The sequence below is a fragment of the Ochotona curzoniae genome, unplaced genomic scaffold (assembly GCF_017591425.1).
Source record: "Ochotona curzoniae isolate NIBS_2020 unplaced genomic scaffold, NIBS_Ocur_1.0 contig_46, whole genome shotgun sequence".
NCBI classification, from domain to species: Eukaryota; Metazoa; Chordata; class Mammalia; order Lagomorpha; family Ochotonidae; genus Ochotona; species Ochotona curzoniae.
Window position 1 is genome coordinate 9480912 of NW_024466340.1, and position 23360 is coordinate 9504271.

A 23360-nucleotide genomic window follows, 5' to 3' on the forward strand; every position below is an offset into this window, starting at 1 on the left:
GGCCCCGTCCCGCAGGGCTCCTGGCCGCGGCCGCCCCTCCGCCCCGCCCCCTCACGAGGCCCCGCCCCGCCCTCTCACGAGGCCCCGCCCCCGAGGCCCCGCCCCGCAGGGCTCCTGGCCGCGGCCGCCCCTCCGCCCCGCAGGACCGGCAAGCGGCGGGGCCTGAGGTGGCGACCATGGCACCGGCGGCGTCGAGGCTGCGGACCGAGGCCGGGCTGGGGGCGCTCCCGCGGCGTGCGCTCGCCGCGTACCTGCTGCTCCTGCGGCTCTACCCGGTGTTCACCAAGGCGGCCACCAGGTTGGGTCGGGGCCGGGCAGCGGGGCCGCGCGGGCCTTCTGGGGCGGGCTTTCCCAGCGGGGAGAGGGCCAGGGTGGGCGCTTCTGCCGAGGGGACACTGGAGAGGCCGAGGAGGGGAAGCAGAGTGCGCCAGGGTCGGCGGGCGCGCGTGGGAGGCTGCCCCAGACAGGCGGGCAGCCCCGCGCGGAGTGTCAGAGCATCACACCGGGACACTAGCGTGGATAGCTCACAGATCCCATTTGGTTTTCTGCGTTTTCCTAGCGCTCTTGTGTGTCCATGGTTAGAGGTCACTGCACTCCTGTAGCCGTTTCAGCAAACTCAAAACTGTTCTCTGCTGCTGCCCTTTGATACCACACACTTTCCTGACCCCTGGAATAGCAAACATCTTGCAAAATTAGGTAACAAGGCACAACAAGAATAAAAGATTTATGTGATTTGAAAGGCCGAGTTAGAAAGGAGAGACAAATATTTCCTCTGTTGGTTCACTCCCCAAGGGGCCGTGATAGCTGGAGCTGAGCCACTCTCAGGAGTAGGAACTTCTTCCTCGTCTCCCACGTGGGTTTGCGCTTTCCCAGGCCTTTAGCTGGATCTGAACTGGTGCCCTTGTGGGATGCTGGAGTCACAGCAGCTGATGGTGCTAGACCATAGTGCCCGCCCCCCAATAGTGACATTTATAGTTCACCAGCTGGAAATTGGTTGTCCACCTGTGGAATGTGTGTGGGTGAGAGAGAGAAGGACTTTATATTGACGCCTGCATAAGGATCCTTCTGAGGCTCACACAGGACTTAGTGTGGTAAGCCTCAATGTGGGGTGCCAGATCTCCTCCCAGCTGTTGCACTTCCTATCCAGTTTTCTGCTTATGGTCTGAGAAAGCAGTGGTGGGAGATTGAGAGGAAGCCGCAGGCTCCTGGCTTCAGATCCTGGCTCAGCTCTCTTGTGGCCATTTGGGGAGTGAACCAGTGGATGGAAGACCTCTCTCTGTCTCTGCTTCTCTGTAAATCTGCCTTTCAAATAAAGATAAATAATTTTTGAAAAGCAAGGAGGTTCAATCCATGCCCACCTTAGTATAATCTCAGAGCACACAGGACCAGAGAGAGTACTGGTTGCCCTTCCTTTCTGATCTCCCTCTTTGTTGACAGTGGCATTTTGTCAGCACTTGGGAACATCTTGGCCCAGATGATTGAGAAGCGAAAAAGAGAAAACTCACAAAATCTGGATGTCACTAGGCCTCTCAGATATGCGGCTTATGGGTGAGTAATCACAAGAGGGCAGGTTTACCCCATATCTGATTTAGTAGACCAAGTGTATGGAATGAGCCTCTCAGATATGCGATTTATGGGTGAGTAAATGTAGGAGGGAGCATGTTTGGGCTGGGCATGGTAACTCAGGGCCTCAATGCTTCGCCTTGCATGCACCAGGATCCTGTTTGGTGCCGATTCTAATCCCGGTAGCCCCACTTCCCATCCAGCTTGCTGCTTGTGGCCTGGGAAAGCAGTCGAGGATGGCCCAAAGCCTTGGGACCCTGCACCTGTACCTGTGTGGGAGACACGGAAGAAATTTCTGGCTCCTGGCTTTGGATTGGCTTAGCTCCAGCGGTTGAGTCCACTTAGGGAGTGAATCATCAGACAGAAGATCTTCCTCTCTGTCTCTCCTCTTCCTATATGTCTGACTTTGCAATAAAAATAAATAAATCTTTTAAAAGGGGGGGGGCAGGTTTACCCTGTAACTGGTTAAGTAGACCAAGTGTATGGAAAAATATAATTTGCAAAAATAGTTTTTAAAATAGTGAATCATTATGGGGCAGGCCAGAAGACCTTATGTAGTTTATGTGGTATATATATCCTTGTTAAAGTTTTTATGTTGAATCGAATCAATAGGAATGGCCATATATATTTTTAAGATGTTTATTTTTACTGGAAAGGTAAATTCAGAGAGAAATATCTCTGCTTGTTTACTCCCCAAGTGGCCACAGTGTCCAGAGCCAAGCCAATCCTGTCTGAAACCAGAAGCAAGGAGCTCTTCCAGGTCTCCCACATGAGTGCAGGGTCCCAAGGCTTTGGACCTCCTCTGCTGCTTTCGCAGGCCAACAAGCAGGGAGCTGGATGGGAAGTGGAGCAGCTGGGACACAAATTAGTTCCCAGATGGAATCCCAGAACTTGCAAGGTAAGAATTTAGCCACTGTGCCATTGTGCTGGGCCCAGGAATAGCTGTCTTAATTGTGTTGAGAGAGACAGAAATCTGAGTGCATATTACTGACCTAAATTGAAAACTGAAGGTTTTGCAAAACATCTGAAGATCAGCTGAATATGACTAGCCAGTTCTGTTCTTTTCGTGATGCAAATATCCACAAAAATAGTACTGTATTCCGGGAGTTGTCCGTTCCTGAGCCACTTTCTGACTTTGACAAAGTCCTTTACCCTGAGCTCTTTGGCTGTTAGTATCATAAATTAATCTTTCAAACACTGAGAGTTCACACACTGTCTGTATTCTTGTAAGCATGCCACTTTGAGTCAGCATTGTCTCTATGTCATGTGTTGAAAGCAGTGATTCCGCTGGAGGGGCTCTCGTCGGAGACCTGACCTAGCTACCCAGTCTCCCCTAGGCGTTCGTTCTAGTGAATGTGTCCAGTAGATGTTCTACAGCGAGGTGGGAAAACACAACTGAGAACCACTTATTTAAAAGATTTCCAGAGCCCAGCGTGGTGACCTAGTGGCTCAAGTGCTCAAGTCCTCGCCTTGAATGCACTGGGATCCCATTTGATGCCGATTCTAGTTCCTGCAGCCCCACTTCCCTCCAGATCCTTGCTGTGGCCTGGGAAAGCAGAAGAGGACAGCCCAGGGCCTTAGGACCCTGCACCCGCGTGGGAGACCCAGAAGAAGCTCTTGGCTCCTGGCTTTGGATTGGCTCAGCTCTGGCTGTTAATGGCCACTTGAGGAGTGAAGCAGTAGATGGAAGATCTTTCTCTGTCTTTTCTCTATGAAAATCTGGCTATACAATAAAAGCAAATAAATCTTAAAATAATTAGAGTAGCCAGGATTAGACAGGTGCCCAAATGGGGTGCTGGCGCCATAGACAAGAGGATTAGCGTGCTACACCATCATTCTGGTCCTCTCTCACCTAGAGTATCAATCAGTACAAATCAGTGGACATCACTTAGTTTTACCAATCTTGCCTGTCCCTCTAGAGTTTGATAAAAAGCTGTAAAACCAGGAACATGCACATCTGTTTCTTTCCTTTTTTTTTTTTTAAGATTTATTTTATTTTTGTTGGCAAGTCAGATATACAGGGAGGAAGATCTTCTGTCCAATGATTCCCTCCCCAAGCTGCCACAATGGCTGGAGTTGAACTGATCTGAAGCTGATAGGAGCCTCTTCCAGGTCTACCATGCAGATGCAGGGTCCCAAGGCTTTGGGCCATCCTTGACTGCTTATCCAGGCCACAAGCAGGGAGCTGGATGGGAAGTGCAGCTACTGAGATTAGAACTGGTGCCCATGTGCGATACTGGTGGATGCAAGGTGAGAACTTTAGCCACTAGGCTACTGCGCTGGGCCCTACATCTTTTTTTGGTGAGTAGATATCCCTTTACAATCAGGCACTGTGAACACAACCATGTGCTGAAGAGGGCACTCCATGCCCAAATGGACAGATATGGACAGAGCTATGCAGAATGGAACAAGGTGGAGTGGCCTAGGGTGACAAGAAAGGGTCACGTAGAGCTGGCAGTGTTGAGAAGGAACAGGCCACTCTCAGAAAGACTGGTGGAGAAGCACTGGGGAGCAGAGCACCATGCCAGGAATAGCTTTGCTCTGTTGGAGGGGAAGGAAGGGTGCCTGGAGAAGTACATTGAAAACTCCTAGGAGGTCAAACAGCAGCTTGGGGTCCATGCTGAGGGACACAGGGAGGCAAGGGTTAGGGCCTGGGATGTGAGCGGGAAGCTGCCCAGAGAGGGCCACGCCCGGAGATCCATGGTACAGCCCACTTGCTCCACGGGGCCTCGGGGACCCTCGGCGCAGCTCACACCCTCCACGGGGCCTCAGGTTCTTCTTCACAGGACCCGTGAGCCACTTCTTCTACCTCCTCATGGACACCTGGATCCCTCCTGAGAGTCACCTGGCAGGAGTGAAGCGGCTGCTCCTGGACCGCCTGCTCTTCGCCCCAGCCTTTCTGTTGTCCTTCTTCCTCATCATGAACTTCTTGGAGGTCGGTGTCAGACAGCACTGGGGCAGCCCCTGCCTGAGCACAGGAGTCATAACCCTAACCCAGCCAGAATGTGGAGGGCACTTCCCATACATGCAGACATTATGCATTTTCCCTTATACATGTAGGAAACAAACCACAGTGTTGTGAACAGTATCTATTTTTTTTAAAGATTTATTTATTTCATTGGAAAGGCAGATATACAGAGAGGAGGAGAGACAGGGAGGAAGATCTTCTATCCGGTGGTTCACTCCCCAAGTGGCCTCAACAGCTGGAGCTGAGCCAATCTGAAGCCAGGAGCCAGGAGCTTCTTCCGGGTCTCCCACGCGGGTGCAGGGTCCCAAGGCTTTGGGCTGTGTTTGCTTTCCCAGGGAACTGGATGGGAAGCAGGGCTGCCAGGATTAGAATCAGTGGCCGTATGGAGTCCCAGTGCATTCAATGAGAGAACTTTAACTGCTACGCTATTGCGCCGGACCAGAAAAATTTTCCTCCAATGAAAATCAGAAATATTTTGATAGCAGGTGTCAATTGCTAAGATACCTTGAAATGCTATTTTTGTTCATTTCTACTTGGGCCTACCCATAGGTCTTCTCTTGGATATTAATAAACATTATATTAATCTATTATGAAGCTATTTTCTGAATATTTTGGTAACTGTTTCTTTGTAGTTTTGTACATTTCGTTTTATAGATTATAAGACAGGATTCTGAGAATGTGTTAGTGGCCTGGGAGGTCTATAGTGTGACAAAAAGAACCCATCCTGATGTTGTAAAAGTCTCTTCAGACTCAGTGCCTCCATTTTGTAAGCGCTCTGAAGAGGTCGATCTATGAACGTAAATTTGGAAATCAGCTGTGCTGCGAGGACATGCGTTCATGTGTAGTTGTCAGGCCTGGCCACTTTTTAAACTGTGTGCAGCCTGCTGCCTTGTGAGCTCTGAGACCCTCATCAGTCCAGAGAGTGTCTAAAACTTGTTCAGTCCTGAAGTAATCTGTTCTGATCATTACAGCAAGGTAAATGCTTCTCTCTGGGATTTTATTTTGAAACAGCCTAGTAACTTTTTGTGGCCTAAGGAGAACTGGTTATTGTTTCAAGTGGTCCTGAGAGGATTGGGATTGTAAATCCTTAGCAAATCTGATTTCAGAGGAAGCAAAGGGTCCCACACTTTAGAAATGTGGGTAACTTTGAATTTGGCTTATCAGTGAAAGTCTTTGGGAGGGAGTAAACCATTGAATGGAAGATCCTTCTCTATCTTTTTTCTGCTTTTTGAAAAAAACAAAAAAGGAGAAAATAAATTTTAAAAATTTTAAAGAAATATGTGAGGCCAGATTAAGCCATCACGTGCAATACTGGCATTCCACATTAGAGGGCCACCTTGACTCCTGGCTGCTCTGCTTCGAATCCTGCTGGCTCCCTACTGATTTACCTGGAAAAGCGCAGAAGATGGTCTGAGTACCTGGGCTTGACCTGGATGGAGTTCCAGGAGTCTTACAACTTTCCTGGCCCAGCCCAGCCATTGTGGCCATTTGGAGAGGGAGCCCAGGGATAGAAGATGGATTTTTCCTCCTTCTCTTTCTCCCTCTTTTTCTGGTATTCTGGCTTGCAAATCTGTCACTCTTTTAAAAAAGGAAGTCTGAAAGCCCAGTGTCCCATTGTGATGGCTTGATTATCCAATACTCTGCCTTGCAAGAACCAGGGTCCCATACAGATGTTGGTTCAAGTTCTGGCTGCTCCACTTCCAATCCAGCTCCGTGCTTGTGGCCTTGGAAAACTGGAAGATGGCCCAGAGCTTTGGGATCCTGAACCTGCGTGGGAGACCCAGAAACAGCTCCTGGCTTCTGGCCTTGGATAATTGCAGCCATTTGGAAAATGAACCAGTGGAAGGAAAATCTCTGTTTCTCCATAAATCTGTTCCACTTTTCCAATAAAAATAAATAAATCTTTTTTAAAAAGGAAGTATGAGTGTTTTCATATTTCCTTTAAAATTTAAAGGGAAAATACAAAAGCAAAAACAAAAAGATGGTGGACGTGCTGATCTCATGTTGCAGATTAAGCTGTTGCTTTCATTGCCAGCTTCTTCTAGTGCCTGGAATGGGTCCCTGCCACTCGTGTAGGAAAGAGAGTCGAGTCTGGACTCCTAGCTTTGGCCTGGCCCAGACCTGTAGCCACTGGGAATCAACTACTGGATGGAAGATCTTTGGCTCTGTCTGTCCTCCACTGTGTTTGTCCCTCCTCCCCCAGTTTTCTCTCGCTCTCTTGTGTTCAACCTTTCACATACATACGTAAATAAATAATGTAAAAAACCTGCACATATATACCAAATGTTCCCAAGTATGTAAGGTAAATGATATGGTGGGTCACTCCACAGACACCCTACAGTGCTTTTGCATCCTGTGTTTTTGTTTGTTTACTTTTTATTGTTATCATTTTATGATCCAGTTCCATAGGCCCTGGTATTTCCCTTATCCCATCCCCAGTTCCCCTTCCCCCTCACTGAGTTCCCTATATCATTATTATAGTATAGTTCTTCATACACAGTCATATGTCCATTATTGTGGGCATGGACAATGACAGAGAGTCCAGCATCCTATTGTCAAAATATAGTAAACAGTTTCATTGGGAGTCCATCTTTGTCTGGAAGAAGAGATGCATACTGCGTTGTATCCTCACATCTGGATATGATAGTCTCCATTACACAGTTACTATACATCCCCTTAAATGAAAAGCCACAAAACAGGAAGGAAAAACAAGTGAACAACACCATGAACTTAAATAACATGCTACTATGACAGAGCTTAGAAACTTGCCCCAAGGAGAAGAATCTAATAACCAGAAGTACAATGACCAAGAGCAAAAGAAAAAAGATTTTTTTTTGAATGTTCAAAAAAAATATTTATTTATAAAAAATACAATGGGATAAGTTTATGCTGAGAAATGCAGCAATAAATACAGTTGAAGAAAACAGAGCAACTCTATATTGATACATTGGCACAGAAAAGAAGAGCATGCACCGCCCAGACCCGGAAGTGTGCAGGCCCCTTCCACACATGCTCCTTCGCACGGGCTCCTTCAGCAATACTGTTCCCAAAAGATCTTGTCAGCGTAGGTGCGAGAATGAGTACACATATTACCGCAGGTGCACACTGATCAGGACTTTATTAAAAAATTAACAAACAACACTATAGAAACACTGATATGTAAATTCCTAAAATGCTGCATATCTTAGATTTAGTTGGCAAAAACCACGATTAGCACCAAGCATGAATTTAGTCTTCCATGTAGAAACCAGATATACTGAACTATCAAAAAAAAAACCACCCTATTGTTTGAAAATACCAACTTTAAGTAAAAGAATTGGCTGTACAAGAGTATTCCCCTTTCACAGTATTCCTTTTTACTTCATGTTCGAGTTACTGGTTATGCTGTAGTATTTAACTGTTACAGCACTAAAAGGCAACTATTGAGGGAAGAGGCAGAGAAAGGAAAAAGGAATGTAAGTAAGGCAATTTTTCTTTTTTAGGTATATTAAGCATAATAGTGTTTTAGGGAGACGAGATAAAAATTACTCAAGGCTAGCTTGGTTCTCACTCAATAGGAACAATGGACAAATCTTGGACTGCTCTGCATCACTCTAGTAATCAACGCCCTGGTCCCCAGACTGGTACTCCCTGGGGTAATCATTCCTGGTACTCGCCGTGATACCATTGAAGACTCCCCTGCAAAGAGGCAAAACCCTTTGCCAACCTCAGAATTCACTGAGGAAGACATCGAGAAAATAGGAAACTTCTTATCAACAATGAGAAGCATGTAAAGCAGCCAAAGAATTTAAAGAATATGTCACACAGGAAATGAATCAAATGAAAACTGATATGTCAGAAACAAAGAATACAGTACAAATTAAAAGTACAGCGGAGAGTCTCCAAAATAGAATGAAGGAGGCAGAAGAATCTCAAAATTAGAAGATATTTTCTGTCACCATGGGGAAACAAACAAAAAGCTAGAAGCAGAGCTGGGTCAGGCTAAAAAGAAAATACTCATGAATTGAAAGACACTATTAAAAGGCCAAATATAAGAGTTATGGGAGTCCCAGAAGGTGCAGAAACAGAAGCTGGGTTTACAAATGTATTTAATGAAATAATGAGGGAAAATTTCCCTGATCTAAAGAAAGAATTGGGAAACAACATTCAGGAGAGGCACAGAACTTGCATCCCGTGTTTTTGATAGTATATTGCACAATATGTGACTTTGTGTAAGCCTGTAAGAATTTCTGGTTAATTTCTAAAATTGGTCCCCAAAATGACCGACCCTGCTTGTGGCCCCTGCAGGATCATGACAGCCTGCAATTCTAAGCTGTTATCAATCCTTTACCAAAAACAAACTTCAAATAATTTTTGGCCTTGTTCAGATGCTTACCTTATAATTTCATGTAAAGCTAAAACATTGATATAAAATTAAATTTTTAAATTATAGTAATGAAGTTTTTCCCATTGGTAAGTTTTTAAAACTCATATATTCAATCCTGATATTCTTTTCCTTTGTGGACTTTTTTTTTCTTTTTAAGATTTATTTATTTATTTTTATTGGAAAGGCTGAGAGAAGGAGAGACAGAAAGACCTTCCATCTGCTGGTTCACTTTCCAAGTGGCCACAACAGCTGGAGCTGAGCTGATCTGAAGCCGAGAGCCAGGAGCTTCTTTTAGGTCTCCTATGCAGGTGCAGGGTCCCAAGGCTTTGGGCTGTCCTGCTTTCCCAGGCCTCAAGTAGGGAGCTGGAAGAGAAGTGGAACAGCCAGGATGTGACCAGGCACCCATATGGGATCCTGGCACGTACAAACGAGGACTGCAGCCAGTAGGCTATTATGCTGGGTCTCCATTATGGACCTTCTTATGGGAAGGTATTGGAAATCAGCTCATGTACTTTCTTCTACTTACATCATTTTGTGTATTCTTTGAAATAATTTTGTTAAGGTTTATTTTTTTTACCTCAAGGCAAGTCATAGAGAGAGACTGGTAGCAATAGCCATGGCTGGGCCAAGCCAAAGCATCAGCAGGGAGCTCCTGGAGAAAGTACCTCAGCCAGGTGCTCAGGTGGGATGCCAGTGTTGCCAATGGTGTCTTTACTCAGAATGCCACAATGCTGGTATATCTTGATACTATTCTGTTGTTCCCTTTAATAGCCTTGTGATTTTGTTTTATTTGTAATTGCAAATAGACTTCTGTTTTGATTTTTTAACTTTTGTTTTTATTTTCACACTTATGTAGCAGTTTGTCTCATTATCACTTATTGAAACCCCCAGTATTTTGAAATTATAACTTTACCTAAGATACATTTATCTATGTTACAGGTGGAGTTTTACAGAGAAAAGAGAGATCTTCTATCCTGGGGTTCACTCCCCAAATGACTGCAGTGGACAGAACTGTGTCAGTCCATGCCAGGAGCCATGTTTTTCTCCCATGTGGGAGGTGAACTTTCAAATACTTGGACCATTTGCTGCTGTTTTCCTGTGCAGACTGGCAGAGCACGTTCAGAATACTAGAATCCTAGGCAGCAACTCCACCTGCTATACTACAGTGCTGGCCTGAAGATGGCAACTTTATCACATTCTGATTCTCATCTTTTTAGGCCATTATCTAGACTCAAAGTTTCACATTGTTTCCCCCCACTTACTTGAAAGGCTTATAAAGATGTCTCTGACCTGCTGATTCACTTCCTTAAATACTTACCACAGCCAACCTAGGCTGAACAGAAGTTAGGGGCCAAGGCTCCTAGCCAGGTCTCCCATGTGGGTGGATGGAATTGAATTTTTTTGCGGGGGGAGGAGTTCAAGTTCTTGAGTCATCATTTCCTACCTTCAAGGGTGTGCTTTGTTGGGAAACATGCTCTAATTAGCACTCCAGACAGTCCCCACATGAGCTGTGGACTTCCCAAGCACTGGTTGTCTCCTATGGCTGCACGCTCCTTAAGTCAAATGCCAGTCTAAAATCCCGCCTGTTACTACAGCTCTGATGGAGGGAGGTATCACTCACCACACACTCCCCTCCTTTGCAGGGGAAGAGCATGTCAACTTTTGTGGCCAAGATGAGGAGCAGCTTCTGGCCAGCTCTGCAGATGAACTGGAAAGTGTGGACACCCTTGCAGTTCATTAACATCAATTATGTCCCTCTACAGGTGAGTGAGGGCCAGGGCTCAAGCTCTGCCAGACTTTGTTTCCCATCAACCTTTTTTTTTTTTTTCTTAGTCCCAGCATGCTGTAAATTTTCCTAAGCCCTTTTTTCATCCCAACTTTTGGACTTCTGGTCCATAACTGGGCTTTGCTCGCCACCATGAATCAATAACAATAAGTGTCTCCTAAATATTTGTCATACAGTACCCAGTTCAGCAAATTCTATTAAACAGCCCTTGGGCCAAGTGCACCCTCTTGGCCTGTGGACTTGAAACTGCAGGTGTTATGTAGTATACGTGGGACAAAAGCCAGCAGGAGCATGTGTCATGTCTCACCTGCAGCCACAAAGCCACTCCTGAGTGGCCTTCAGGATTCCCAGGGACTGGGCAGAGCCAGGGGGGACCTTGTCTGAGAGCCTTTCAGCAACTTCTGGGCGGAAAGGGTTAGGGTTAGGGTTAGTCGCTGTGGAGGCAGCTGGTGACAGGCAGACAAAAAGTGTTGGAATTTTGATCTGTTCCAGAGCTTGTGTGGGTCCTGCCCCTGGTGCCCAGTTTGCTGTAAGCGTGACCATTTCCAGCTGTCCTTACACCAAACTCAGGGGTACTTTAGCAGTTTGGGGGCCAGCATAGCTCAGACCCTGATGAACAGTAAGGGAGAAGGGTTGGCAGAGCATGGATTCCACTCTGCCCTCTTACAGGGCTCACACAACAGTTCTCCTGTGGAGCCCCTGGGCTGGGTTCTGCTCAACAGGCTCCTCCCCCACTGCTGGAAAAGCAGACTGCAGTGACCCACAGCTAAGACAAAGTGAGCCTCCCTGTGGGAAACCTCACAGAATTCTCACTGCCAGTCCAGAGCCATTCTTCTATACAGATCTGTTAACTCTTGAAAGAGTAGCAAGAAGGCAGGCCAGGGTGCAGAGACATACATGTACCGCAGCAGCTGCACATACCACACACGTGTGTGCAATACACATGTACCACAGCAGCTGCACATACCACACACACGTGTGTGTGCAATACACATGTACTGCAGCAGCTACACATACCACACACGTGTGTGCAATACACATGTACTGCAGCAGCTGCACATACCACACACGTGTGTGTGCAATACACATGTACTGCAGCAGCTGCACATACCACACACGTGTGTGTGCAATACACATGTACTGCAGCAGCTGCACATACCACACACGTGTGTGTGCAATACACATGTACTGCAGCAGCTGCACATACCACACACGTGTGTGTGCAATACACATGTACTGCAGCAGCTGCACATACCACACAAGTATTTGCAAAATGCCTATACACAGTGACACATGTGAAGCACACTCATCCCCATATACCTGCATTATAGCCAGTCTACACACACTGACATACATACATACTAAGAAGTGGCAGAGGGCTCTCAGTTACAGCAGGAGGCAAGTCTGTCAGCAGCACAGTGGGATGGCTGTGGGTGAGAGGGGAGGGTCAGGGAAGGGCTCCTGTCAGGTGCACTCCGGGAAGACAGTAGATGGGCAGGTAGGTGGATGACCATTCAACATGTAAGACAAAACAATGAGATTTGTCCAGGGTGACTGGTGCTTGACAAATGGGCATGGCTCTCACTTACCCAGCTTGTCTGACTTCTCTTTGGCAGTTCCGGGTGCTCTTTGCCAACCTGGTGGCTCTCTTCTGGTACACCTACCTGGCCTCTCTGGGGAAGTGACAATGGCCTGGGGAGAATATTGTGTGCACTGTGAGAGGGACAGAGCCAACCCAGTCAGGACTTTATCCGACTAAATGTGATTCAACATGTCATAAAATTTTAGATGATGAAGCAAAAATCTCTCAATGTTAGAATCTTGCAGCTGACATCGCAAACTCAAAACGTGATGGATACAATTAGGATCACATAAACTAATGTAGCTTCTTTGGTGATGACTTTAAATTAAATTAAATCTTCTGAGAAATTCTCAGAATTTATTCTTTGTTTTGTAAGAAAGAGGTAGTCAGATTTGTGTGTGTGTTTATGTGTTGTGAAATACATGTAACATTGGTCATGTAAGTGCACAGGTCAGTGGCATAGACTGGAGTCACCATACTCGCCACACATTTCTAGGACTTTTCCATTTGCCCAAACTAAATCTGTCCTGTGAAACACTGACTCCTTACTCCGCATCTCCCTTACCCGTGGTACCCACCATTCCACTGCCGTTATTGGTCTGGTTCTAGGCTTCTAGTAGGGGTTCTCATTGCAGGGTCTTACACAGTGGTGTTGAGCCATTGAGTCGTTCATGAATGGGTCGCTGCCCTTGTAAACCCTCCATGGCTGCACAGTGAGGACACAGCATCCCCCAGCTAGCTGAAGACCTTTCTCTCCTTCTCTTTTAAGGTTCAGTCAGAATGTAATCAAGGGCCAGCACTGTGGCACAGCAGTTCAGGCTGCTGCCTGCATTGCTAACATCCCCCATGAGCACTAGTTCAGTCTCAGCAGACCATGGAGTTCATCTTTAGGAGAAGCAACTGAACTGAGCCTGGGAGGAGGAAGGGTATGGTCCCAGATGCTGCAAACAGGTGACACTTAAGGGTCTGAGCTTGCCACAGACTGCCGGGACACATGAGGACAGTGAGGAGGAAGCAGGCTGAGGGAGAGACACCTTGGTGGAGGGGGTGATGGGACTTGAGGGCAGCCACCCTGAGCTGCAAGCATGATAGGACGGGCACGGGGTGTCTACCACCCAAACCCCATTACCTGACAATTTTAGCTTCCCTGGTGGAAAGGGGATTTTTGTGGATGTAATTAAGAGTCTTGAGATAGAGGTTGTCCTGGAATTTCGGGGAGTTCAGCCATTAGCACGGACTGCTAAGATCAGAGCACCTTCCCCAGATGCCCCGGGACAGGAGGGGAGCACCCAGGGGACGCAGGAGCACTGCCGAACTCTGGCGGGCAGCCTGGCCAACACCTCCCTCATGCAGTGAGACATGCGATTTGCACAGGTAATAGATTTCTGACACGGATTTACGTCCTCTTGGGCTGAATCAGGTGGTTCCTCACAGCTGCAGGTCCCCAGGAAATCAAGGTGGACTCTCAGGGTGTGAGGCTGTGGAGCTCAGCTGTGCTGCTTTGCTGACAGGACTCGGTGGAAGAGTCAACCCCAACCAGCCTGCAGCAAAGGATAGGAGAGAGACAGAGAGGAAAATCTGTCCGATGGTTCACTCCCCAAGTGGCAGCAACGGCCAGAGCTGAACCAATCTGAAGCCAGGAGCCAGGAGCCTCTTTCAGGTCTCCCACACGGGTACAGGGTCTTGAGGCTTTGGGTCGTCCTAGACGGCTTTTCCAGGCCACAGGCAGAGAACTGGAAGGGACATGGAGCTGCTGGGATTAGAACCAGTGCCCATATGGGATCCTAGTGTGTGCAAGGCAAGAATTTTAGCTGCTAGACTACCGTGCCGGACCCTCAAAATTAATTTTAAAAAAAATGAACCGGGCCCGGCGCCGTGGCACAAGTGGTTAAGGTCCTCGCCTTGAACGCCCGGGATCCCATATGGGCGCTGGTTCTAATCCCGGCAGCCCTGCTTCCCTTCCAGCTCCCTGCCTGTGGCCCGGGAAAGCAGTCGAGGACGACCCAAAGCTTTGGGAACCTGCACCCACGTGGGAGATCCGGAAGAGGCTCCTGGCTTCAGATCGGCATAGCATCGGCCGTTGCGCTCACTTGGGGAGTGAATCATCGGGCGGATCTTCCTCTCTGTCTCTCCTCTCTGTATATCCGCCTTTCCAATAAAAAAAAATAATAATAAAAATAAATTTTTTTTTTTAAATGAACCATTTAGGGACCGACATGATAACCTAGTGGCTGAAGTCCTCCCCTTGCTTGTGCCGGCGTCCCATAAAGGTGTCGGCATGTGTCCCGGCCTCTCCATTTCCCATCCAGCTCCCTGCCTGTGTCCTGGGAAAGCAGAGGACGGCCCAAGGCCTTGGAACCCTGCACCGCGTGGGAGACCTGGAGGAGCTCCTGGTTTCTGGCTTCAAATCTGCTCAGCTGCAGTCGTCGTGGCCCCTTGGGAAGTGAACCAGAGGACAGAAGATCTTTGTTTCTCCTTTTCTGTAAATCTGCCGTTCCACAAATGAACTCTTTCTTTAAACTTTTAAAAGATTTATTTGTATCAAAGTCAGATATACAGAGAGGAGGAGAGAGGGAGATCTTCGGTCCGATGATTCGCTCCCCAAGTGACGCAATGACTTTAAACACAGATATAAACCCGAGCGAGCGCGCCGCTCCCGGCGGCCCCCGCGCGCGGAGACGGGACTTCCGCTCGGCGGCCGGAAGCGGCTGCCGGGCCGTGGGCGGCATGGCGTTCCGGCAGGCGCTGCAGCTCGCGGCCTGCGGGCTGGCCGGGGGCTCGGCCGCCGTGCTCTTCTCGGCCGTGGCGGTGGGCAAGCCGCGCGCCGGGGGGGACGCGGAGCCGCGCGCGGCCGAGCCGCCGGCGTGGAACGGGAGCGCGCGGCCGCCGGGCGTCTGGGACCCCAACTGGGACAGGTGCGCGGGCTTCTCGCCATTTCTCCCTCCTGCGCCGTGGGTGCCCGGGTGTGCGTGACCGGAGTGTGGGTGACCGGGGCGTGCGTGACCGGGGTGTGGGTGACCGGGATGTGGGTGGTCGGGGTGTGCGTGACCGGGGTGTGCGTGACCGGGGTGTGGGTGCCCGGGTGTGCGTGACCGGGGTGTGGGTGACCGGGGCGTGCGTGACCGGGGTGTGGGTGGTCGGGGTGTGAGTGACCAGGGTGTGGGTGACCGGGATGTGGGTGACCCAGGGTGTGGGTGCCTGGGGTGTGGTGCCCTGGGTGTGGGTGACCGGGGTGTGGTGCCCTGGGTGTGGGTGACCCAGTGTGCGTGACCGGGGTGTGGGTGATGGGTGTGGGTGACCGGTGTGGGTGACCCAGTGTGCGTGACCGGGGTGTGGTGCCCTGGGTGTGGGTGCCTGGGGTGTGGTGCCCTGGGTGTGGGTGACCGGGGTGTGGTGCCCTGGGTGTGGGTGACTGGGGTATGGTGCCTGGGGTGTGGGTGACCAGGGTGTGGTGCCCTGGGTGTGGGTGACCGGTGTGGGTGCCTGGGGTGTAGGTGACGGGTGTGGGTGACCGGGGTGTGGTGCCCTGGGTGTAGGTGACCTGGATGTGGGTGGTTGGGGTGTGAGTGACGGTGTGGGTGACCCAGTGTGAGTGACGGTGTGAGTGACGGTGTGGGTGACCAGTGTGGGTGATGGGTGTGGGTGACCGGGGTGTGGTGCCCTGGGTGTGGGTAACCGGGGTGTGGGTGATGGGTGTGGGTGACCAGTGTGGGTGACCGGGGTGTGGGTGCCCTGGGTGTGGTGCCCTGGGTGTGGGTGATAACGGTCTGCGCATGGGCGTGCAGAGCCGGCTGGGGTGTTTATGGCCTGTGGGGGGCGCGTGTCAGCTGTGCCCCAACACTGAGCACTGGCTGAGTGACTGCTTCCTGTCCCCAGGCTTCCTCAGTTTACCTAATATGCTGTGTGCTTCCCTCGCTGCTGTTACTGTGCCTCAGCTTACCTAACACGCTGTGTGCCCATCTTGCTGCTGTCAGTGTGCCTCAGTTTACCTCATGCTGTGTTCCCGCCCTTGTTGCTGTCTGGTGTGCCTCAGTTTACCTAAGGTGCTGTGTTCCCACCCTCGCTGCTATCATTGTGCCTTAGTTTACCTAACACGCTGTGTGCCCATCTTGCTGTTGTCAGGTGTCCTTTCCTACCCCGCACCTTGATGTTTCTGATTGTTTTATGACCAGGTCGGTTCTGTCCAGGTATTTTGTAGAAAGCCCTCAATTGGGATTTGTCTGAATTTCACATGACTGTAGTCATACTGTCTTTTTTTCTTTAAGTCAGCCTGGTATTGTGGATCTTAGTCCACTTAGCCAGGAGCCAGGAGCCTCTTCCAGGTCTCCCATGTGGGTACAGGGTCCCAAGGCTTTGGGCCGTCCTCCTCTGCTTTCCCAGGCCACTGGTAGGGAGCTGGGTGGGAGGTGGAGCAGCTGGGATACACACCAACACCCATATGGGATTTATTTTATGGGATAAAATAAATCTTTGAAAATAAATAATTGGGCCCGGCGCGGTTGCGCAAGTGGTTAAAGGTCCTCGCCTTGCACGCCCGGGATCCCATATGGGCGCCGGTTCTAATCCCGGCAGCCCCGCTTCCCTTCCAGCTCCCTGCCTGTGGCCTGGGAAGGCAGTCGAGGACGACCCAAAGCTTTGGGACCCTGCACCCGCGTGGGAGACCCAGAAGAGGCTCCTGGCTTCGGATCGGCGTAGTATCGACCCGTTGCGCTCACTTGGGGAGTGAATCATCGGACGGAAGATCTTCCTCTCTGTCTCTCCTCTCTGTACATCCGCCTTTCCAATAACAAAATAATAAAAATAAATCTTTAAAAAAGAAAATAAATAATTTCTTAAATGCCTACTTTTTAAAAGATTTATTTATTTTTATTGCAAAATCTGATATTCAGAGAGGAGAGGGAGAGGAAGATCCTCCACCCGATGATTCACTCCCCAGGTGACCGCAACGGCCAGAGCTGCGCCAATCCAAAGCCAGGAGCCAGGAGCTTCTTCTGGGTCACCCAGGCGGGTGCAGGGTCCCAAGGCTTTGGGCCGTCCTCTATTGCTTTCCCAGGCCACGAGCAGGGAGCTGGATGGGAAGCTGGGCTGCCGGGATACGAACTGGCGCCCTTATGGTAATCCTGTGCATTCAAGGCAAGACTTTAGCCGCTAGGCCACCGCACTGGGCTCTGAAAATAAATAATTTTTAAAAAATGTTTATTTTGGGACTGATTCCATGGCCTCAGGCTGTGGCCCCAGCATCCCATTTGGGCACTGATAGGAATTCTGGCTGCCCAACTTCCTGTTCAGCTGCCTGCTTGTGGCCTGGGAAAGTAACGGGGGAGGGGGGGAGGGTGGTCAAGTCCTTGGGACCCTGCTCCTGCTTGGCAGATCTGGAGGAAGCTCCTGGCTCCAGCTTTGGACTGGCCTAGCTCTGGCTGTTGCAACCATTTGAAGGATGTTCTACCTGATGGAAGATCTCTCTTTGTATTTTTGCTTTTCTCTTTAACTCTTTGAAATAAAGAGAAACTTTCTTATAGAAAGTTTATTTCCATCTATTTGTAATATGGCTGTGACACCCAGGACTGGTGATGTAAGAGCTGGAAGCCTGGTACTCCATGTGGGTCTTCCGCATCTGAAGCATCTTGCACTGCCTCCCAGAGCATGCGTCTGCAGGGAGCTGGGTGTCAGGAATAGTGACTTAACATACAGTGCCACAGTGCTTTCCCTCTGGACTGCTTAGGACCTGGTTTGGAATGTGTTATAATTCTAAAGGAACAGAATGTGAATAGTTATACTGTGTTTCAGGAATGACTGAGTTTTGCATATGTTAAGTACAGAAGCAGCTTTTAATTTTTTTTAAAGACTTATTTTCATTTGAAAGAGTTACAGAGAGTATAGACACAGAACAGAAAGATCGATCTGCTGGTTCACTCCCCGCAGGACTGCCGTGGCTGGAGCTGAGCCGTTCCAAAACCAGTAACCAGGAGCTTCTTCCAGGTATCCCAAGCGGGAGCAAGGGCCCAGGGACTTAGGAGGCCGTTCTCTGCTACTTTCCTAGGCCACGGACAGAGAGCTGGATGAGAAGTGGAGCAGGTGCCAACAGGATGGTTCAGTTGGCTAGTTGTCTGCCTCGCAAGTGCCAGCATCCCATACGGGTGCCAGTTCATGTCCTAACTGCTTCATTTCCCATTTGCACCTGGGTAGGAGACCCAGAAGAAGCTCCTGGCTCCTGATTTGGATCAGCTCAGCCCTGGCTGTTGTGGCCATTTGGATAGTGAACCAGCAGATGGAAGATCTTTGTCTCTCCTCTCTGTGAAGTCTGTCTTTCCAATAAAAATAAATCTTTAAAACAAAAATGGAGCGAACAGGACTTCAGTTGGTGCCCATATGGGGTGCTGGCACTGAAAGTAGAGACTTGGCCTATTATGCCTTGATGCCAACCCCACTGAGCGTGTTTTTTTTTACTGGCTAGCCAGCTGGCTAGTGGCTGCCCACTGGTCATTGCAGAGAGGCTAGCTGACACGCCAGCTCCCTGCATTGGCTCCTCCGTTGGCCTGCTTTGTTTATGTCAAGTCTGGCATTGTCCGCTCGGTGTCAGCAGCCTTTCCTTCCTGGACATGAGCTGTGCAGGGTACTTGCTTATCTGTTGCATGCACCATCCACCACCCTGTCCTGGCGGCTTTACCACGTGTGGAGTGGAGCTGTGCTTGTGAGCTGAGGGTCCTGGCTTCTGCCCCATACTCAATTAGCCTGGTGTCTGGGGAGCAAAGGTAACAAGAACATGCCATCTGTTTCCACTTTAGGCGAGAACCCTTGTCTCTAATCAACCTGCGGAAGAGGAATGTGGAGTCTGGGGAAGAAGAGCTGGCCTCCAGGCTGGATCACTACAAAGCCAAAGCCACTCGGCACATCTTCCTCATCAGGCATTCCCAGTATCATGTGGATGGCTCCCTGGAAAAGGACCGCACCCTAACTGCACTGGGTAGGTGACCGGGTCTCAGCCTCTCTCTTCTGCACTCCGTGGCTGCCGCCTTTTTTTTTAGATTTGTTTATTTTATTACAAAGTCAGATAAGTGGAAAGGCAGAGAGAAAGATCCTCCATCCAATGATTCACTCCCCAAGTGACCACAACAGCCGAAACTGAGCCAATCTGAAGTCAGGAGCCCAGATCCTCCTCCAGGTCTCCCACATGGGTGCAGGGTCCGAAGGCGTTGGGCCGTCCTCAACTGCTTTCCCAGGCCACAAGCAGGGAGCTGGATGGGAAACTAGGCCGCCAACATTAGAACTGGTGCCCATTCCTCAGACACACCTCAAATCTGTGTCAAGGGCTCCCAGGCCAGGCTCATGTCCTTATCGGTCAGTGTTAGCTGAGCTGGGCAGAAAGCAGGCTCTTCTTTAGGTTCCTGGAAGAGATAACCATGTTGGTCTTGCTTGCCCATGGCCCAGTTTAATGTGCAGTTTAGCTGGGGCTTTGGTGGTGCTGGAGGTCGCGCCCCTCATACCTCCATGTGACCCTGGTGTCCCACAGTCACAGGTCAAGTGGGTCACTTAAAATGGGTTAAGTGGATAAGAGAGGGCAGAGGACACTGGCCCTGTCCCCCGTGGGATTCCTGGATGTCTGTGAAGGGCTGTTTTCTGTTGGTGTCCCAAAGGCCCGCCCAGCCCTGGAAAGCTGCTGCTGGCTCTATGTGGAAGCAGGAAGTCACAGCATGCTGCAGAACTCACTTCTGAGATGCTAGGGTCCATCCAGCAGACTCTAGACCTCCAGGCCCCCTGGACACTGGCGTTGTGTGGCCAGTCCTGGTGCTGAAGCCAGATTCTTTGATGTAGTTGAATAAGAATGGTGTTAGGGACTCAGGAATAATAAACCCAGGTCATCCAGTCTGGTCCTTGGTTTTTGAAGTTTATGTATTTTAAGTGTGCTTAGAAGGCAGATGACAGAAGCGGGGTGAGAAATCTGTTGACTTACCCTCCACGTGTCTGCCATAGCCTGGTCTGGGCCAAGCCAAAGGTAGGGGCCCTGAACAGCATCTCCAGGCTCGTACATGTAAGGCGGGGACCTAAGTGCTTGAACCCTGACCTGGTGTCTCTGGGATCCATTAGCAGGGAGATGGGTTGGAAATGGGGTGAAGCCAGGACTGGAACAAGGGACTCCAGCACGGATGCAGGTGTCAGTAGGAACAGTGTATCGTGCTGTGCCACATTGCCTGCCCCAGTTCTTGGTATTAGTGGTGTCAGATATATGTTTTCATATGAGGGTTTAATAAGTGTCACGGCTTGCACAGAGTAAAGGAGGATTCCTAGGTAAATGCAATTCTGAATTCCACTTTGAAGGTCGTGAACAGGCTGAACTAACTGGACTCCGACTTGCCAGCTTGGGGTTGAAGTTTAATAAAATCGTCCATTCCTCCATGACTCGGGCGATAGAAACCACTGACATCATCAGTAAGCACCTGCCAGGTGAGTGTTTGGAGCCAGATGCAGGGCAGCTTGTGCGCTGGCCATGGCGGGGGTTGCTGTGATCCCCAGCCTTGGATGTGACGGCTCCCCTGGGCCTCCCCTCAGGTGTCTGCAGGGTCAGCACAGACTTGCTTCGGGAAGGCGCCCCCATTGAGCCTGACCCGCCTGTGTCTCACTGGAAGCCAGAAGCTGTGGTAAAAACACCCCCCAGCGAGCAACCCTCCAGCCCCTGGGCTGCTGCCAGGGAGTCCCTGCCTTGTGGGCCTGCCCTGATTCCAGCTCCTTCCACACTGACGATCCCTTGCTCTGCCCCCAGCAGTATTACGAGGATGGAGCCAGGATCGAGGCTGCCTTCCGTAACTACATCCACCGGGCAGACGCCAGGCAGGAAGAGGACAGTTATGAGATCTTCATCTGTCACGCCAATGTCATCCGCTATATTGTGTGCAGGTAGGCACTGCCCAAGTGCAGTCTAAGATAACTTCACACTTGGCAAAAAGCAGATAGAATGGAATTCGGGGGCACCCATTGCCCAGGTGTCCCTGGACCCATCTGGAGTAGTCATCTGGGTTGGACTTCCTGCACAGACAGGCAGGGTGGCTCAGGGTTCTGCTCAGGTGCCTTTGTGAGGGCGTGCTTTCCCTCAGCACCTTCGGAGATTTAGTGATCCTGTGTCCTGGGCTCAACCAAGGGTGGTTAGTGTCTGGCAGCGGCCATCATGCTGGGGTCTGCCTGGGCTCAGTTCTTAGGTCACACTAGGACTCTTGGGGTATCTGTGGGGCTTGTGCTCTGGGACTGTCACTACCAGCAGGGCTGCTGGGGGGCAGGATATACCCGTGTCCTCTGCCTACAGAGTTAGCAGACATCCCAGGCTTGCTGCAGTCCCCCAGCCAGCCACTTCTCTAAGTGCCATGGCAGCAGGGGCCACACGTGGGGGTAGGAGCTATTTGAGGCAGGCAAAGGGTTGGCCAGATCTTTGCCCTATGTACAAAATGGAGTGAAATCTTGTTCCCCATCAGTCCATAGGGTAGTTCTGTTGCTATGTGGAGGTGAAACACCCCAAGAGACGAGTGTGGTCACATCCAGACCCTGTCCTTCTTTCCCAAGACACAGTGTGGACCTCTTGGGTAGTGTGGTCAGGAGACAGGCAGTCCCCTTGAACACAGGGATGTTGGGGAGCCAGGTAGCTCAGCTCACAGCCACTGTGGACCAGAGGACTCTGCTGGTGGGAGAGAGTGGTGGGCATATTTCCCTTCGTAGAAACTTACCTCCAGGGGCGCTGCCCCTAGCGCACCTGACCCTGAGTCATGGAATGATGTCTGTGCTGTTAACAGCTCGTTCTCACCAAGGATGCTTTACCAGATCCTCAGGAACTAGTCTGAGTGTGAGGAGGCGATGCTGTGTGGGCCTGTGTTGTGCTGAGCTCCTGGGGTTAACCTGAGGACGCTTCAGAAGGGAGCGGGCGGGTGGATGGAAGGGGGCATCAGCTTACCAGACCTGCTGCTCAATGGCTTGCAAGGAAGTGGCAGCAGCACTCAGCTCTCCCAGGCTGTAGGTCACCGCATGGATCCTGGGGGACCTGGAGATCCTCAGAGGAGGTAGATGGCATTCCTGGGCAGCGCAGCATCTTGATAGGAAGAAGCCAGGCACCGCATGGAGCCAAACCCTAGACCTCTGTTCAAGGGTTAGTTTGTTCCCACCTCAGCCAGCCTTGCTTGGAGGGTGGGCATGATGCTAATGTTGTCCCTGATGGGGAGCTGCTGGCCTTGTGGCCAGACCTGGCTCCAGCAGGGTCTTCCTTCCCCCAGGGCACTGCAGTTCCCGCCTGAAGGCTGGCTCCGGCTCTCCCTCAACAATGGCAGTATCACCCACCTGGTGATTCGACCCAACGGCCGGGTGGCACTCAGGAGTCTTGGTGACACAGGGTTCATGCCCCCTGACAAGATCACACGGTCTTGAGGGCTGGCTGCCCATGGACACTGCAGGCCTGTCTGCCTTGCACAGACTGTGACTTGGAAGTGGCTGCCAATTCTTCTGGCCCAATGAAGAAAGGAGCTTGGGATCCAGGGGGCCAGGACAGGCTTGTGGGGGTTCAGGAGAAGCCTTCTTGTTCGACATCGGAGGTCAGCTGGAGGTCTGTCTGGGAACTGACGATGTGGTCACTGCCGGGCCACAGCACATCGTCTCTGAGGGGCCCTGCTCCACCAGTGGAATCTGTCAGGCCAGAACGTTGGAGGGGAAGCCGTGCCCAAGGCTTTGTTCATAACCCACTTTTCATTTCTAAACCTTTTTTGTCACTTCAGTGTGTCAATTAAACCATATCTTCTATTGTGCCCTCCTTGCATTGGAAACCAGTTTCTCACTCCAGAGTCGGAAATGCCTGAGGCTGTTGGTTCTGCACTTGTTCAGGACTCACCGGCTGCTCAGGTGGGGTACAGGAGTGAGTCTGCTGTCGGACCTTCGATCTTGTGATGGCCCCATACTGGTTGCCCTCTTGGTGAAATGCGATTGAGCACACAGATGAAAAACTTGTGGGCATCACCTTTTTCCCCCGAGTGTGTCACGGAGGGAAGCAGAACAGCGCAGTCTCTTGGTCATACATGTTATGGCCATTCCTCTGCATAATAAATCCTTTCTGGCTTTTTTAACAGCT

At 50.3% G+C, this 23360-nt stretch overlaps 2 protein-coding genes across 3 annotated transcripts; both read left to right on the forward strand.

The window, feature by feature from the left end:
• Positions 1-176: 176 nt before the first annotated feature.
• On the forward strand, positions 177-12612 carry PXMP2 (peroxisomal membrane protein 2). Its single transcript, XM_040987177.1, has 5 exons — positions 177-298; positions 1438-1548; positions 4336-4498; positions 10541-10660; positions 12300-12612. Exons 1-5 carry the CDS (start codon positions 177-179, stop codon positions 12366-12368), a joined length of 585 nt encoding a protein of 194 aa, XP_040843111.1. The 3' UTR covers positions 12369-12612.
• A 2348-nt stretch (positions 12613-14960) lies between these two features.
• Positions 14961-23252, forward strand: PGAM5 (PGAM family member 5, mitochondrial serine/threonine protein phosphatase). Of its 2 annotated transcripts, none has more exons than XM_040987181.1 (6): positions 14961-15180; positions 19051-19229; positions 20582-20707; positions 20813-20901; positions 21024-21157; positions 22516-23252. In XM_040987181.1, exons 1-6 carry the CDS (start codon positions 14993-14995, stop codon positions 22664-22666), a joined length of 867 nt encoding a protein of 288 aa, XP_040843115.1. In that variant the 5' UTR covers positions 14961-14992; the 3' UTR covers positions 22667-23252. The 2 variants fall into 2 exon arrangements, with proteins under 2 accessions (XP_040843115.1, XP_040843116.1); XM_040987182.1 differs by having other exon boundaries at positions 21027-21157.
• The last annotated feature ends 108 nt before the right edge of the window (positions 23253-23360 follow it).

Excerpts from the sequence above, each read along its gene's own strand:
- PGAM5 (XM_040987181.1), top strand. The coding sequence starts at position 14,993 with ATGGCGTTCCGGCAGGCGCTGCAGCTCGCGGCCTGCGGGCTGGCCGGG. Across the intron at positions 20,708-20,812 it reads CATCAGTAAGCACCTGCCAG|GTGTCTGCAGGGTCAGCACA; the intron begins GTGAGTGTTTGG and ends GCCTCCCCTCAG. Across the intron at positions 20,902-21,023 it reads ACTGGAAGCCAGAAGCTGTG|CAGTATTACGAGGATGGAGC; the intron begins GTAAAAACACCC and ends CTCTGCCCCCAG.
- PXMP2 (XM_040987177.1), top strand. The coding sequence starts at position 177 with ATGGCACCGGCGGCGTCGAGGCTGCGGACCGAGGCCGGGCTGGGGGCG. Across the intron at positions 299-1,437 it reads TTCACCAAGGCGGCCACCAG|TGGCATTTTGTCAGCACTTG; the intron begins GTTGGGTCGGGG and ends CTTTGTTGACAG. Across the intron at positions 4,499-10,540 it reads TCATCATGAACTTCTTGGAG|GGGAAGAGCATGTCAACTTT; the intron begins GTCGGTGTCAGA and ends CCTCCTTTGCAG.